The following is a 17155-nucleotide window of genomic DNA, read 5'->3' as shown; positions in this document are numbered from 1 at the left end:
ACCTAGCTGTGGTAATTTTGGCTGCAAGGAGTCATTCTCACAACAAAATAACATAAAAACAGTAAATACAGGTTTACAATTCTTAAAATCAATTAAAAACTAACATATATAAATTAGAAAACCTGAAAATAAAAATTAAAAAAATAATAAAAGTCCCATACAAAATAGAGAAAATAAAATTATTAAACATAATATTTAATTTCTTAAATTAAATTGAAAAAACTAAAAAATAACTAAAAAAGCAAATATTTTTTTCTACATGATAAGAGTTACATGTATATTCAACGGTCCTTCCACCTGCCAGAAAATGCTGTTGGAAGAACCTTGCCAGGTTCTACAGCTTTCGCCAGATCCCTAGAGCTATGCCGTTGCCTCTTTCCAGTCATTTACCTCGGAAACTTGGAATGGACTAGTGTTTGGCTGCTTCACCAACCACCACCACCTCCTGACCATCCACTGTCGGCTTGTGACTATTAAGAACCTCTCTTGGGAGCAGTACCGGGAGTTCAGAACTCCTGTTGTCAGTGGCCCCACTACCATTTTCTTGACCCCAGTCACCACCGCCATTGCCACCAGTACCCCCAGCTACTCTGTGCTGGACCTTCTTAAAGAGTTATTGCCCCCACCCAGAATTCTCATCGTTAGTGCCTACACCACGACTTCCATGACCAGAGTCACTACCATTGCCATTTCCACCTCCAGCAGCACCCCACCCCCTTTGTGCTGAATCTCTCTTCAAGCTGGTAGTACCCCGCCCAGAATTCCCACTATCAGTCCCACCACCAGTTCCAGGGCCCCAACCACTATTATCACCACCACTAGCTCCACCACCCCAACCATTTCCACCACTGCTTGCACCAGTTCCCCAGCCACCAGGAAAAGCTTCCCTGCCAGGTGAGTTTTGGACTTTGGCTCCTGGGAAACTGCCCCAGCCTTCATCACCATCCTTGGTTCCTGAATCCCATCTGGGCTTATCATAACCAGAATCCCGCCTTTCATTGCCATTATTACTTCCTCCGCCATTGTTATATGAGCCACGACCACGTCCTCGTCCACTGTATGGTCTTGGTGCCCCACTCTGGTGACCATCTCGACTACCACCACTTCTATAATCATTTCGACCTGTAAAAAGGAAACATGGAAGAGCATTTAAGATTTTTACATTAACAGAAATTAGAAAGAATACCAAAATCTTGTAGTAAGCTGGTAGAGAAGACAAAAGCAAAATATGGATGACAGCCTAAAATGCTCATTAGATCTGAAATGGATCGGGCAACTCTAAAATCTGCCAAAACAGCTTGGAGACCTGTTGTACACCCAGAAATCTTTAACCATCAAACAAACAAGTGTGTTTAGCAACATAAATGGTTTAGTCTGCCATATGGACCCCTATTTTCATCAAGATCTGGGTAACTCCACATGAAGGGTAATCCCGGAGAATTCAAGTTCCACCAGAAGTGCAATTTAATGGACACAGAAATGCAAGGTTTGAAAGTGCACAAAGAATTTCATTTGATTTTCATACTAGAATTTAGTGTATCTAGCTCTAAGTCTGGAATGCAGAGGTCATATAAGAAATGAAAGAAAAACCCGTGCAAGCACTTTTCAACCAAATCCTTCAGCAAACTGAAGAGGCTACAAAGTGATATCTTAGATGGTTTGCTTCAGCATATCATACGTCCACCTTGTTTTTTAATTCTTTACCTGTCCTGGAACCTGGACCAGAAGAACGATCTCTGTCAAAAGACTGCCCTCTCCGACCACCTTCATAGTTTGAACCGCCCCAGGACGAGCCCCCAGTTGCAGGGCTTCGCATTGGGACCATAGCAGCAACTGACCTAATTGATGGTGCTGATTCATGCAAGGAATCATCTATATGCTTTTGAAAATATGCCACCAGCCGATCAATGTCCTCAAACATACGCTTTCGGAACTTGAATCCCTTGGGATATAGACCAACATACTCGTGATGGGGATTTGTACTCCTTATATAAGTGAGAATGAATGTGCCTGGGTGTTCATGACAAATGCCAAATGCATAAACTATCCTAGTAGGCTGTTGTGATTTCTCAATCCTAAGGAGCTCATCAACTTCTGCTTTGGTGCCACTTCTGAACTTGCGATAACTTAGCATTGCCTTTAGGTAGCTCACCAAGGGATCAACATAGCGGTCCATTACCTACATCCAAAAGAAAGTCAACACCAATCTAGCAATTTCACTTCATAAAGAACAAGAGAACACAAGCCTATTCCCTCGCCAAAAAACATACAACAAGCAACCACAAAACATTATGTTCTTTTTTTTTTTCAATTGAGGCAATAAGTACATGAGCAACTACAAGCAAAACCTTTGGTTCAAGAAGCTGAAATAAAAGAAACCAACCTCATCCAAATCCTCAAATGTGTCCTCCCCAATTTTCAATGTCTTCCCAATACGAAGTACACTCGTGATATCTTTGTGTTCCTTCCCACCTTCAACTATGTCTTTGTGAGCATAAACTCCGTTGTAAACTTTAAGGGTTAGAGTTAAATACGACGGCCCACGAGAACTAGGATGAATAATACTTTCTCCAGGATCCTTGTCAGATAAGAACTGCAAGACAAATTATTTAAAGAAAAAAAAAAAACTTAGATCGGACACAATTAATTGTAGAAAACAGAAACAAGCCAATTTTAACAAAGAAAATAATTATCAAAAAACATAAAATCAAAACCCAAACTGCATTTTCAGAGTACAAAGTAAATCCAAAGCAAAATATAAGTAAAATCCAAGCCTAGGCCCATAAATGAAGAGGATTCACACAACATGGTAGAGAAGAAATATAATGGAAATTGTCTTTTTGGAATTCTAATTAAACCACATAAGAAAAGATAATCTTCACAATCCAATCGATCTACCAAACATTTGACTAACAGTATACAAGTATAAAGCATCAAGAAGATACCTCCATTGCTTCATCAGCCGTTATATTCTGGAAGCGTGGATGAACAATCATCCTAGGCTTGAAATGTTTCTTTGCAAGTTCCCTCTCTTTGCGAACCTTCTCCTGCTCACTCCTCAGACTGCTCTGGTCTTCATGATAATAGCGATCAAGGTTTCGGGCCTGCTGATATCGGTTATTTCTCATCTCACTGTCTTTGCAAACAAGAAACACTTGATATCTATTCTTCTGAATTGATTTTATCTTGCAAGTCAGTATATCATCTTCATGCAGCTTGTCGGACAACTCAGGAATATCCCTCCAATCATCAGCGTAGTCCTCCTTTGTAAGAATCCCAGTCAGACCAGATTCCAATGCACATATTGCCTTTCCACCTTGCACCCTGCGAACTGTGGCTTGTACAATTATCCCTTCAGCAAGGGTATCCTCGGTTTCACCTGAAATCATATAAAATTCCTCATCCTGGGTTGGTTCTTTATACTGTTTACGCCAATCTTGGAAACCTTGTATTAATTCCCTTCTTATATCCATGAAAGTCTCCTTCTTGTTTTCCCGCTTCTTGTCTTCGAGATACTTATCGAAAACAAATGTTTTCAATAAATTAGGCCGCTCTTTAACATGCTCAATTGCCATCTCGAGTGCATCATCATCATCATTTACATCACCACTGTCCTTTTCATAAATGACTTTTGCCAACTCCTGTGCGAGACCATAGGATTCTGGATGTATCCTTGTATCATCTAACACATCAATGAACTGGCTGCTGCTAGCAGCAAGGCCACTCCTCCGGACACGCAAAAAACCAACTGCATTGACAAACACCTTTTTACCAAGACCATGAGCTGTAACGAAGTCCTTGCGAGTGAAAATCGCTCCAGTTCTTACCAGAGATCTCTGCAAAGATGCTGCCTTTCTGGGTCCAAGCCCAGAAATGAATTGTAAAGGAGCAAATAACCATTCATGGCTTGTGGCCAAATTAATGTCTAAGCCCACCTGGTTTGTGGCATCTACCATGACTTGTTCAATCACCATGTATTTATCATCAGGAGTGAGAAAGTTCTCCAAAGGATTTAGTTTCCAAGATAGAATCTCCTTAGATGGTCCACATAGCGTTGCAACCATAGCCAAGGGATTTTGTAGATAACGGCCAAGAGCAACAGCCCGTTTAACAATGCCTAACCACATAAGAGAAGACAGGGTTAACTGCATGCGTAATGGACTTGAAAGATCAAAAACAGCAGCAAGACAATATATAATACCTGACTGCCCAGGTAGTTGATCAGAAGAAATCCGAGAATTTTCATAAAGACGGGGGAGAGACTCGTCCCCATACACAATACTCAGCTCATCCATCTCATGTCCAACATCTCTAGGATTTTCCTCCACCATTTTAAAAATAATCTGATAGTGGCAGGATGAAATAAAATAAGCACCAGTACAGCAAACTAATGAGTAACATGAATTACTATAAATGACAACTGCATATGCTCAAGCACAAAGGAACTCCTCGCAAAATCAAGTAAAGCTGGAGCTTAGCAGAACCAGTGATGGGCTACAATTAAGCTTTGAAAATGTCAACAATGGAAAAAGTGATGAGAGAAGGATAAATAATGAATGAAAAGAATATTCTTCAGGAACAAAAGAAACTAAGCAAAAATGGTACAGCAGTTTGCTAGAGAAACATCCCCGAAGGAATCCGTAGCATGACCCTGTAAGGACCTAGAATTCCACTCTCATCAAACTCAAATAAACAGGACAAGTATGACAAATGGAGAAAAAGAGGCCAGCAACAATAAAGCTTCGCCAATAAAACAAGTAAAGAAAATACCCACAGCCTTGATAGCAGGAACTTCCTGCTGCCAAAAACATCGCAGGCCTTAATGTTAGCGCATGCAAGGAGAGCTATTGTTAAGAAAAATAATAGATTAAGCATTTTTCTACCACCTTTAACAATATGTAGTAAGCTTGTTATCTTTTCTGCTACGCTTATTTTCAAACAGGTTGCAGGCACTCCTCAAAAATGAGTTGCAACATGTTTATTTTTTCAAACAGAAATAAGGCCTTGTTAATTGTTACGGTTCAAGACTTCATATCTTTTGCTTTTTACAACATAGTTGTGCAGATCTTAGCTCCAACTCAAAGGCTTAGAAAAGAGAACATCCTTAGTGGTTATCCCATCTCAAGATCTATCAAGAAAACCCACCAATTAAATAGTGAATAGAAATATCCAAAAAGGTCTGTCTCAATCAAGAAGATGTGAACTTGTGATAAAACTTCTGTGTGGTTTTCATAGAAGGCCCAGATGATCACATGCATTGATCTATGCCTCATTCATGGCAGCACCCTTCGAAATAGATCACTGTGCTTGAATGAGTAGATACTGTGGAGAGATTTCTCGAGTGTAACAGCCGAATAAAATCTAGCAGTGTCAAATAAAAAACAACTGTGTTTTTTAAGCAATTAATGCTGCCTCACACCTGGTTGCATCTAACTCCGCTATGTTTAAGGCAGCAGAAGCCAGGAATTTTTGTTCATGTGTAAAAGACAGCACCTCAATTACTCTATATGGTAATATAAAAATATAATGAATAAGTTCAGTGCACCCACAAGTCACAGCATCTGACTCCAGATTTATTTGCAAAAAACACCAAGACTCATGAATAAGTTTGTAATTATTTACCTCGTAAATGTCATCCTTCAGTTTAGTACAAGACAAGTGCACAGCTCCAAGAACAACCACGTGTGGCTGGTGGTCTGTCATAAATTTCAGAACACGTTGCTGATCATTTTTCTTGCGTTGCTGATCATTAGCATGCTGAGATCGTAAGGTAAGGGACCCAGCATAAAGTACATCTAAAACCTCCCCAGATGAATCTAGCATCACAAAAGTAGTAGCTGGCTTTCCAGGACCCCAACAGCAAGCCATAACCCTAGGTGCAGCTTCATCATCCATGGAAATATCACTTTCTTTACGTTGATATGGGCCCACAGAGACTTTATTCCAAAAAACCTTCCCATATTCCCAAAGCAACCGGTTTTTAGCTCTACTTGTCAACAATGACCTAGCCTCTTTCTCCATTGAAGGCAACAAAAAAGCAAAGAGTGCATCCTTCAGTATCAAACTCCTTTGCTCATTCCACAGTTGAGCATATTTACTAACACCAATACTCAGGTAGCGACCGTTACAGTCATCAATCAATTGATCCATAACTTTTTGTGGAAGCTTAATAGTGACTTGAAGAAGTTTCTCCTCTTCAGCTTTCTGGATAAGGAGCCACTGTGCATCCTCAAACTTCTTGACTGGCTTTTCACGCAACCACTTGATACCTGCAAACTGATGGAAAGAATCTATAGCAGCTTTCCCATCTGATGTTGGACTCGTAGACACTACAGCCTTGTCCATAAAAATTAAACGGACATATCTCCTGACACACGGCTCACAACTTATCTCAACTGCAGCCTGAAAGAATCCACCAAAAAAAAAAAAGTTTGGAACTTGACCTCATGAACAAGCATATCATCCAGCAGAACTTTTTGTAGTTGCAAGTATATAAAATAAGAACATCGATCCATACCATGTGCCTAGCCCCTTTAAGAACTGCTTGGGGACTTTCAAACATTGCACATGTAAAATTTGAAGCCATCTCCTCTGGTGTTTCCTTGGCATCCTGCAACTCGTCCTCCTAGAATCAAATGAAACGATAAAGTTATGCATCCATAAAAAACATCTATGATCACTAGCCTAGGCAAACTCACCATCTTTAATAAAGATAACTGCATTCCCAGTTGCTCGGCACTGTAACCAAATTTGCTTGCAACTTCCCATAGACCAGCCTTACTACAGATACTGTATTGTGATCTCCGCATGGGCCTCTTGTACTGTCCTTCATCCACCCCAACCTCACCTGGTGGAAAATGCAGGTTAAATTTTGCATCAACATCATCAACCTCTCTTTCTGATTCAGCAGTCTTCAGTGATTTAAGAATTGACTCAAACAGCTGCTGATTTAAATTAAGTCTTGTTTCATCATATATCCGTCGAGATTCTTCTTCAAAGCGCTTATTGTAGTAAGCATTGAGGGCACTCTTTCGTTTCTGAAGAAGTAACCACTTCCTGTCCAAGTCCTGGATGGCCCAAAGCACCTAAAGGAACCATGTGCATGTTTAAAACATAGATTTCTACCATAGCTCTTGATGTATGAGCTTCACTATGAGATAAATAAAGGTGACACTGTCATGATAAATTATTACCTTGTGCCACTTGAATGTGGGAATTCTACCAGTGTCATAAGGATTTTCATCATCTTCACATTGCTCGGGATCTTTCAACAGGCTTAAACACTCTTCCTTCCGATACATAGCAATGAAGGGAATCTAAAATCCAGAATGGAAAGCCAATAGAATAGGGTGAAAATTGGAACATGACACCAAAGTTCACTTATAAAAATAAAATATACTAACATCTAACTTCTGAATGTGATGTAATTCCAAAAATCGGGTGACATCATCCTTGTTTATAAGCAGTCCACTCTCCGCAAACAAAGGCAATGTTCCACTTGCAATCTGACTATAAATCCAGTTGCTCTCCTCCATTATGCTGAAATCATCCAATGGAGGAGGACCAGTGCTTCCCTCAGATACCTATAAGAAATGAATAGATAAAAAGAGCAAAGAACAGATGCCAAAATGAATACAACTGAGAGGGAAAAAAAATAGTATATTCTCAAAAGTAGACAAGTCACAAAACCTGCATTCTTTCTGGAATATCAGTCATCCGGATCTGATCATCTTTCTCAGTCATGTATTTTTCAGAAAGGACAGTTGGCTCAAATTCATCTTCCAGTCTCCTTTCTCTCCATTCACTAGATTCTAACCCTTGCCTGCGTATCTGTATGAGTTCATCAACATCACCAAATATCTCTTGAGCTTCTTGCAAGGCATAAGATGAAACTCCAGATGCCTGCTGAGATTTCTTTTTCTTTAGCTTCTTGCGTCTACAAAATGAGTAAAATAATTAAGAGACACTTATAAGATAACATAAACCACACACACTGCATGGGTAATGGAAACCATACCTCACAAGAGTTCCATCATCATCATCTTCATCCACAATAAAATCAGCCATCTCATCCTCGTCACCAATGTCCACATCCTCTTCCACTTCTTCTTGCTCCTCCTCTTCAGGCATATCCTCAAGTGGAACCCCTGTGGTTGAGCATGATTACAATGACAAGCATTCAACATACAAAATACCAATAATGGGAAAAAACAAGTGCAAGATGTGCATGCCTTCATCATCACCAAATAAGCTGCGCTTCAGTTTCTCCTCAGCAGTTCGACCACCTTTACCACTTCTATCAAACTCGTCATCAGAAAGCCCATATCTGTCCTCATCTGAATCCCTCTGAGCTTTCTTCAAACGCTTAAATTTTTTGCTATCCTGACAGAAATTTTAAGCAAAGCCCACATAATTATAAGCCAAACTATTCACCCATACAAGCAGTGCAAGAATTAAGCTGCAGTGTTATTGGTGCCAAACATGACAAAGCTCACAACCTTTGGCCGATGGTGGTACACGTTGTTGTCTCGCAGGAGCTCGTAGTCATCTTCATCGAGTACATCCTCAGCTTCTCTAAGGACATTGAAACAGCATCATGGACACCAATAACCCCATTTTTTTAGAACACAATTTACAATAAAACAACCCATGACTCTTTTCTCCATCACTCACAGTCACAAATATTCCTATTCCATATATCAAAAGAAAAGGAAGATTATAATACCAAAAAACAAGAAAAACACAATAAGAGTAAAGAAAACCCCACCTTTTCTTCTTTTTCTTCTTCTTCTTGTGCCTCTCCTCGTCGCTATCTGCCCTGTCCTCTTCTTCTTCCACCTCTTCTTCCTCCTCGACATCATCCACTATAAAATCATCCTTCTCATATTCATCCTGCCCTTCTTCTGCACAAAAACCACAAAACTAAATCAAACACTCTTTACCGCAACTCATCACTTACATTCCAATGAAAACCCAAACCCACTATTTTTTCATTTATCCTTGCCACAATTCATCACTTCCATTCCAAAAAAAAAAAACAAACCCACTTTTTTTGCCGGGAAAAAAAAGGTTAATTCCCCTCAAACTAAACACTTAGAAAAAAATAAAACCAATTACCCCAAAATTTAACTAAAACCAACTCGGATTAAACCCTAAAAACTCCAATAAAAAAACAAAACTTTAAGCTAATGCAAACCATCCTCCTCCTCCTCCTCGTCGTCTCGTCCAATTTTATCTCCATCAACTGGCTCTCTCTCATCTTCGTCTTCTAACTCCACCTCATCTACAAAAACCACAAACCAATCACGAACAGCAAATGCGTTAGTGAGTTAACAAAATTGCAGCAGTTTTTAGGGTGAAAATAGCGATTTTCCTCACCTTCTTCGTCAGAAACCACGTTTTTTCCCATGCCGGTTGATCTGATCGAAGAAAAATCGAAAATTATGGCAAACAGAGAGCCAAAGGAAGAGAAATTTGAGAGATTTGGTAGTGATTGCGAGGATTAAAGAGTGAAATTAGAAACGAAAGAGAAAAAAAAACTCGAAAAAAAAAAAGACAGGCTTTCGCTGCTTGGATTTTATGTGGTAAACTTTGAGAGATTTGGTAGTGATTGCGAGGATTAAAGAGTGAAATTAGAAACGAAAGAGAAAAAAAAACTCGAAAAAAAAAAAGACAGGCTTTCGCTGCTTGGATTTTATGTGGTAAACTTGTTGGGCTCTTTGTGGGCTAACCTTTTTTTCAACTTCTTCGGTCTTTCCATTATTAAACATGATCCGGGGTTTACACAGCAAACGGTTTCGGATTAAGGGTTAAGGTGATGTTTGTTTTATGTTATTAAAAAATATATTTGAAAAAATTTAAATTTGTTTATTTTAAATTAACATTTTTTGATATTTTTAAATTATTTTAATATATTAATATTAAAAATATTTTTTTAAATATTTTTAAATAAAAAAATATTTTAAAAAATAATTACAATCACAATCCAATCCGAGACATATACTAAACAAAGTACTCCAAGTTAACTTATATATTATTTAAAAAAAAAAAAATTGGATTTTGACTGGTTATTGATTAATTTACTAGTTAAACTCAAATTGATCGTTTTTGTCAGGTCGCTTGGGCTTAGGCTTCGCTGTAAGAAACCAGAGAGGCCCACGGACTAGCCCGATAAGAATAATCCACTGATTATGCTTATCATTCGAGGCAACATAACACGAGATACGAAGAAGTCGCGAGACAGGGCAAGGCTGTCGCTACGAAGAATGAAGAGGGGAAAATGATTATGTTTTAAAATATTTTTTATTTAAGAATTTCTTAAAAAATATTATGTTATTTCTTAAAAATTATTTTTAATATAGCATAAAAAAACAATTAAAAAACAAGAAAAAATCATCACAATCTTAATGTTTGGCGTCAAAAAAATGTGAAAAATATTATTTAAATATATTTATAATTAAAAAAACAAACGTTAAAATCTAACAGAGATCACGTTGAGAAGTTGATATGGGACGTGTACTTCGATAAATCCATGAATCACAGAGAAAGACAGGCAACTAACAAGCCAAATTGAAAAGATGAACGCGAACTAATCCGTTAGATGATTCGGAGACCCGCGCCATGGATGGTAGAATTCTCGAGATCAAAACCCATCTTGAATGTCTGTTTTTAAGTTATTTTTATGATTTAAACCTGCAAAATCGACTCGGATTGCTCCCTCCAATTCAGGAATTAAGATTTTTTTTATTTTGTTTCCTTTTTTATTTTAGTTTTTCTGGATTTCTAGTTTATTTTATTTTATTTAATGGTTTATTCCCTGGTCAACTAGGACAAACCAGTTACGTTGCTTGTAAGTATGGTATTATTCATAAATAATTAAATCCAGGAGTTTTTCAAAGTTTTCTATATCTTCTCCTTGAAGATTTTTGAAAGATAAATAAGTCGTATCAATACACTATACATCATGTGAAAAATCTACCCAGATATCTTGGGTCTTACTGTTACAGTCTGCAGACGATGAGATTTTAATATTTTATGATAAATACAAACAAAAAAAATAAAATAAATTTTTTTTTATTATGATTTTATATGGATAATTTTTTTTTCTTTAAAAACAAGAGGTGCTTGTGTTTTATTATATATTTTTATATCTTTAATAAAAAATAAAATATTGTTTTCATACTTAATTAAAAATAAAACATTAAAAATATTATATGATATTTTCCACATCGTATCAAAATTAATATATATATATATATAATTTAAAAAAGTAACTCAACTAGTTTGCAATATATATATATATATATAAATTAAAAAAGTAAACTCGAATTCAAAAGGTCTTGAAACCCTTTATAAAAATTATTAATTTAAATTTTATAAATCTAATATTATTAAAGATTTATATAATTATTAATTTTAAATTATATAGAATTATTTAAGATACATGTAAATTAGTCGGAATATTTATATTAAAAAAATAAAAAAAGTTTGAAAAAAAAAAAAGGAGGATTCCCACTGCCATGCAAACTGGAACCTCATCCTTATAAAAGTGAAGCCACTCATCTTCTCTCGGAATATGTCCTCTGTGCGATGGAATTGTGAAAGCTCTAACATGTATAAAAATATCAACACCTAAAAGTCGAATCAAACTTCAATTATTTTAAAACGGAATCACTCAAATCTCAACGCTTAAGTTACTGGGTATTGAAAAAAACTCGATGAAGTCTAAACTAATCAAACCAAAGTAATTTGTCGAATCAATTGGAACAAGATAATATATAACTTTTTTTATATTAAAAAATAATATTTTTAAATTTTTAAAAAATTAAAATAATATTATTTTAATTGACTCAATTTAATTCAATCAGCTAGTATTATTTTAATTAACTTGATTTAGTTCAATCAGCTCACGGAATTCAGAATTCAGGAGGTAGTGTGTGTGCGTCTGGAAATTCAAGGACATGATTGCACAATGGAATGCAAACGCAGCTGGGAAATTGGATTAATAAAAGAATAGGATAAGACTATATTATTTTAATTAACTTTATTATTGACCCATGATATCATAGGATAAGAAAAGAATATGATTAAAGGAAGGATTAATAAATCAAAGCATCACTTTATGCTTCTGCTATGAACACTCTCGAGGGGTTGGCACTTCACTTTATTACCTTCAGTGTATATCTTCTCAATTTACCATTCTGTTTTTACAGTTTTTTTTAATAATTTCCCCCCCCCCCCAATTGCTTCATTTACTTTATTATATTTAATTATTTTTTACTCTCAAATCTCCATAAATATGATAATTTATCATAAATACATGTAAAACTAAGACTAACGAAAAAAATACTCACCAACACACTCCATATACGAAAAAAAATTTATTTGATTTTTCCTTTGAAAAATCTAAAATATGAGCTAGATTGAAGTTCGCCATGAGTTACTTTTTCACGGCTGAGATTAGTGCACGTGTCAAATCCAAAGGTCAAGGCATCACTGGCCAAAATGAAAGTCAATGTGCCAGCGCTGCATTATCCTCTGGCTAAAAACTAGAAAGTATAAAACACAGGTGAGGTCAGAGCAAAACGACGATCCACGCGAAATGCACATGCATCACGGGCGTGCGTGTGGGGGCGGTGAGACCCACCCATCTCCCGTGACTGCCGCGTGTGGTTCATTTAGTCATTACTGTATTGGAGCACTGTACCCAGCCACCAGCCGTAATTTCGCTTTCTAATTAGTTGACGCTTCCCCGTCACGCACGTAAACCAAGCACCGTTTGAAAACCCTGCCTCATCATGGGTTCCGTGGGTTAATTAAATGATTTGTACGTTAATTCGAGTAAATGACTTTTTTAATTTTTATTAAAAATAGTGCTATTTTATAAAAACTATTGACCATGAGACTGCCCAGGTTTTCCGAGTCAAATACAAGGCATGTGCAGGAAAAAAAAAAAATTCAGCCTGGCACAGGGCTATGGTGAACCTGTCAAACCAGACCAGGTTCCTTAATTATGCTGCTTGGATAATGATAAGTTTAATGCTAATTACAATTAAAATATTATTTTATTATTTTTAATTAAAAAATACCCTCCGCTACAGTAAGAAACACACTATTAGAGCGTGTTTGGTACAATATTTAAAATATATTTCTTATAAAAATTTAAATTCCTTTATGTTGAATTAATATAGTTTTAATGTTCTTAAATCATTTTAATGTGTTGATTTTTAAAAAAATAAAAACTATTGTTGATATTATTTTCTAAGTAAAAAAAAATTAAAATTAACTATAACTACATCCTCAAACATACACTAAACAATTAAGCTTTTAATTATCGTGAACAAATGTAGCTTTCTTTTGATTTTTAAAGCTTTTATGAAAAAATAATTAATGAATAACTCCAAGCTATAAATTTAAGAAATTAAAAAAAAAAATCACAGCAAAGCTAGCCAGTCTGTTGCCTGTCGTAGATATTAATACAGGTAGCTGTGTTTAAGCCAGGTGGCTGAGTGTAAGCCTTCTTATTTCTTGGAATTTAGGACAGCACAGTTTTTGTCTTTACCCTCTTCTTGGTTTGAATTTATGGACATCTTCATTTTGGACACTACTACGTTTCCAAAAATTCTTCTTTGAATTTTCCTGTCTCTTTACTCTTTCTTTTTTTTTAATCATAGAGTTTGGGATTGATTTGACGTGGTTAATCAGATTATTCAGAATAATTGAATTTTATTAAGTTGATATTTTTAAAAAATTTAACTTAAAATATAACTTAAATCGGATTCAAATTACATATTTTTTTTTATCAATATGATATACTGAATATTACAATTATGGTTATTTCGATCCTTTTGGACTGTGCTCAAGCATTCCTTGTGCTGTGAAATGGCTATATGGAATTACATTTCAAGTAATTTTTTTGAAATAAATAGTTTGGAATTAATTTTTTATATATGTTTTATTTTTTAATTTTTTTATGTGTTGATATAGAAATAATTTTAAAAAAATAAAAAAATATTATTTTAATATATTTTTAAATAAAATATTACCTAAAAATAACTATTATCATATTATTAAATATGGCATAAGCTTTTACAAGGACTAAAGCATCTTTAATAATTTTAAAATTCAAAAGTTTAAAATGGTTCAAATAAAATGGCACGGATTGGGATCTATTGCCGACATCCACCAATCAGTATCATCCATCGTCATTGGTCTTTATCATAGCTGAACATTCGATAGTAAATAATATAATAGAGTCGAACACATTCTAAAAATTGATTTAAATTCAAAAATTCAAAATTTATTTTTGTGTTTTGGAAGTAATTTTGAAAAAAATAATTTATTTTTTTATTTACTTTAAATTAATATATTTCTAATGTTTTTAAATTATTTTAATATTTTTATATAAAAAATAATTTTAAAAATATAAAAAAATATTATCTTAATATATTTATGAATGAAAAATACTTTAAAAAGTAATCATAATTATATTTTTAAATAAAATACATATGAAAATGATAAACAATCGCATATGAAATTGTGGTGGGATATATTTTTTAAAAATAATTTTTAACTAAAATATATTTAAAAAATATATTTTTATTTTTTATATTAACATACCAAAATCATCCTTAAACACTTGAAAAACATTAATTTTTTTTCCCAGATAAACAACAATTCTAAAAGCATATGAAAAGTAGGCTGTAACGTAAAAACTAAAAATACGAATACCAATTAATACTAGATCATTGACTGAAAGCATGTTTTACCCAATTAATAAGAGGATAAAATTCACATGTCCATGGCTTGAGGTTGATTCCTCGTCGTATATGGCAAGCATTTAGCAGCATGTGAATCTGAAGTGAGCACCATTACGAGCCAAGTGTAATCATTCGATCCAATAAAAACTTCATAAAACCCTGGTGGAAGTGCATCCTCTCGAACCCTCGTATTCCAAATTTAATTCTTTTTTTTTTTATGAACAATTAGTACATTCATACATTTAATTATTCTGTAAAAATAAAATGATTTATTTACATAGCTAGCAGTGTCAAGTCGCGAGGATTTTATTTGATTATTTAGATAAATTAATTGATCACGTAATTGAAGTATTCTAGCAATGTTTTTAAAATACACCAATATTAGAAATATACTTGAAAATATTATTTCAGGTAATTTTTTTTATCAAAAAGACTCCAAAACAATACTTCTTGGATTTTTTTTATTATAAATATTTCAAACAAACCATCATGTCCTAATTTGTATGTTAATGATAATCTACTATCTCTTACCATTTTATTTTAATATCCAGACCCGTTGGCAAGGGGCTCGATGGACGAGGATGATTTTTCTTTCTTTTCATGCTCACTAAGATCCTAATAGATCAGTGTTTCAAAGCAAAAAAATATATAAATATCTATGGTTAGATAAATGAGGATAAATATATAAAATAAATAAAAATGACAAATATGAAGTGGATTTAAGTTATTTTAAAATACAGTTAAAGCTATCTAAAATAATTACACCTGCTTGCAATTGAGTTTAAACCCTCTTTTTATTAAAAAATGATTTTTTTAAAATTAAAAATTTATAGTATTTTTTATCGTTTTGATATGTTGATATTAAAAATAAATTATAAAAAATAATAATAAAATATTATTTTGATACACCTTGAAATAAAAAATATCTTGAAAAATAATATCTATTGTACTTCTAAACATCACTTTAATACTCCCAATATCATAAAAAATCATCAATTTCTTTAAGTTGTTTTTAAAATTTTAAAGTTAAACTATAATCAACAAAAGTATTATTTAATCAATATTATTAATTTATCAATACTATATTATAAATACAATACAAAATATATCTTTTTTTATTTTCATCACATTTATCATCTTAACTTAAAAAAATAATTAACATTAACTAAAAACTCCAGATATATCTTAAATATATCTTGAACAATATAATACAATAAGATAACACCTTCTCTTTTAAATTTATTCATAAAAGTTAAATTTATTATACTGAAAAAATTGATAAAAACAAGTTTATTTAATAGTGATTTGGAGTAAATTTTTTAGGATAATTTAATTGGTTAGATTTTAAATTTATTTTTTAATAATTATAAATTTAAATATTTTTAGAATTATTAAAAAATTATATAATAATTAATTTTAAAATCTATAAAATTAATCATGCTGTACATAAATTAACTGAAAAACCATATTAATAATAAAGAAAAAAAAAAGAGAATGATTTGGAGCATTAGTCACCACAGCCTCTATGAAGCCACACATTTAGTTATAGCCCACTGGTTAGTGCGCAGGTGGTGCCCCATTTCCATCAAAACTCACTGGTCACTGCCCAGTGGTCCCTACGCATTTATTTATTTTTATCCAGAACGATAATAATAATAATAATTATTATTATAATTATAATAATTCTTGCTAACAATTTTGTAATCACAATTAAAAATGCCAGCAATTCTATAGCCTCGTGAACGGAAAACCAAGACTTCATTGTACAACGAAAATATAATATCCTGGCACCGAAAATAAATAGTAAAATAGTAAATTTATTTGGAGATTGACTCAGCGTAACTTTCAGGTTATGCATTCGCTAGTTTTTTAATTTTTTTAAAAAATTAAAATAATATCTGTTATTTTTTTAAAAAAATCAACTTATTCTAACATAATCAATCCTATGTCAATCTTAATATCCAAATTAAGAAATATGTCAATTCAATCCATTTTAAATTGGTTATTTTAGATTTATTGCAATTACTTTTTAAAATATTTTTTACTTTAAAATACTTCATAAATATTTTTTTAACTTTTTTTACAATAACATATTAAAATAATTTAAAATTATAAAAAAAATATATTTACAAAAAATATTTTTCAACTACAAAAATAAATGAAATTGGATTGGAGAACAAGAAAGGAGACATTCATGCACCTAGACAAAAGCAATTCTCACAATTGCATTAAGATAAACCATTTTTGAAATAAAGGTGGACTATTAATGAAGCTAACTTTCCTAAATGTGATCTTAGAATTGCTATGTACACGCAGAATCAATTTAAATCCCAACATAACATCAAGATCAATCAAATACAAGCCTCTAGTTCATAATGATTAAAAGATCCCCATCT

At 33.6% G+C, this 17155-nt stretch overlaps 1 protein-coding gene across 2 annotated transcripts; it reads right to left on the bottom strand.

Annotated features, from left to right (window-relative positions):
• Positions 1-165: 165 nt before the first annotated feature.
• On the bottom strand, positions 166-9732 carry LOC105136898 (transcription elongation factor SPT6-like). 2 transcript variants are annotated; one of them, XM_011042403.1, is made up of 18 exons: positions 9379-9732; positions 9197-9283; positions 8768-8903; positions 8499-8574; positions 8232-8382; positions 8018-8147; positions 7690-7936; positions 7404-7583; positions 7194-7316; positions 6699-7085; positions 6518-6625; positions 5623-6402; positions 4202-4343; positions 2946-4117; positions 2384-2593; positions 1705-2179; positions 854-1122; positions 166-820 (listed from the first exon to the last, which is right to left on the bottom strand). In XM_011042403.1, the coding sequence occupies exons 1-18, from the start codon at positions 9407-9409 to the stop codon at positions 614-616; spliced, it is 4911 nt and encodes a 1636-aa protein (XP_011040705.1). In that variant the 5' UTR covers positions 9410-9732; the 3' UTR covers positions 166-613. The 2 variants fall into 2 exon arrangements, with proteins under 2 accessions (XP_011040705.1, XP_011040704.1); XM_011042402.1 differs by having other exon boundaries at positions 166-1122; positions 9379-9731.
• Between the last annotated feature and the right edge of the window lie 7423 nt (positions 9733-17155).

Source organism: Populus euphratica, unplaced genomic scaffold, assembly GCF_000495115.2.
Source record: "Populus euphratica unplaced genomic scaffold, PopEup_1.0 scaffold59.1, whole genome shotgun sequence".
NCBI lineage: Eukaryota > Viridiplantae > Streptophyta > Magnoliopsida > Malpighiales > Salicaceae > Populus > Populus euphratica.
The sequence above is the reverse complement of the archived record's forward strand: the minus strand, read 5'-3'. Positions and strand labels throughout refer to the sequence as shown.

What these genes read in the sequence shown, in the direction of transcription:
- LOC105136898 (XM_011042402.1), bottom strand. Translation starts at nt 9,409, where the DNA reads ATGGGAAAAAACGTGGTTTCTGACGAAGAAG. An exon ending in CGTGGTTTCTGACGAAGAAG is followed by an intron (nt 9,284 to 9,378) that starts GTGAGGAAAATC and finishes TGGTTTTTGTAG; the next exon opens with ATGAGGTGGAGTTAGAAGAC. An exon ending in TCAACTACCTGGGCAGTCAG is followed by an intron (nt 4,118 to 4,201) that starts GTATTATATATT and finishes TTATGTGGTTAG; the next exon opens with GCATTGTTAAACGGGCTGTT.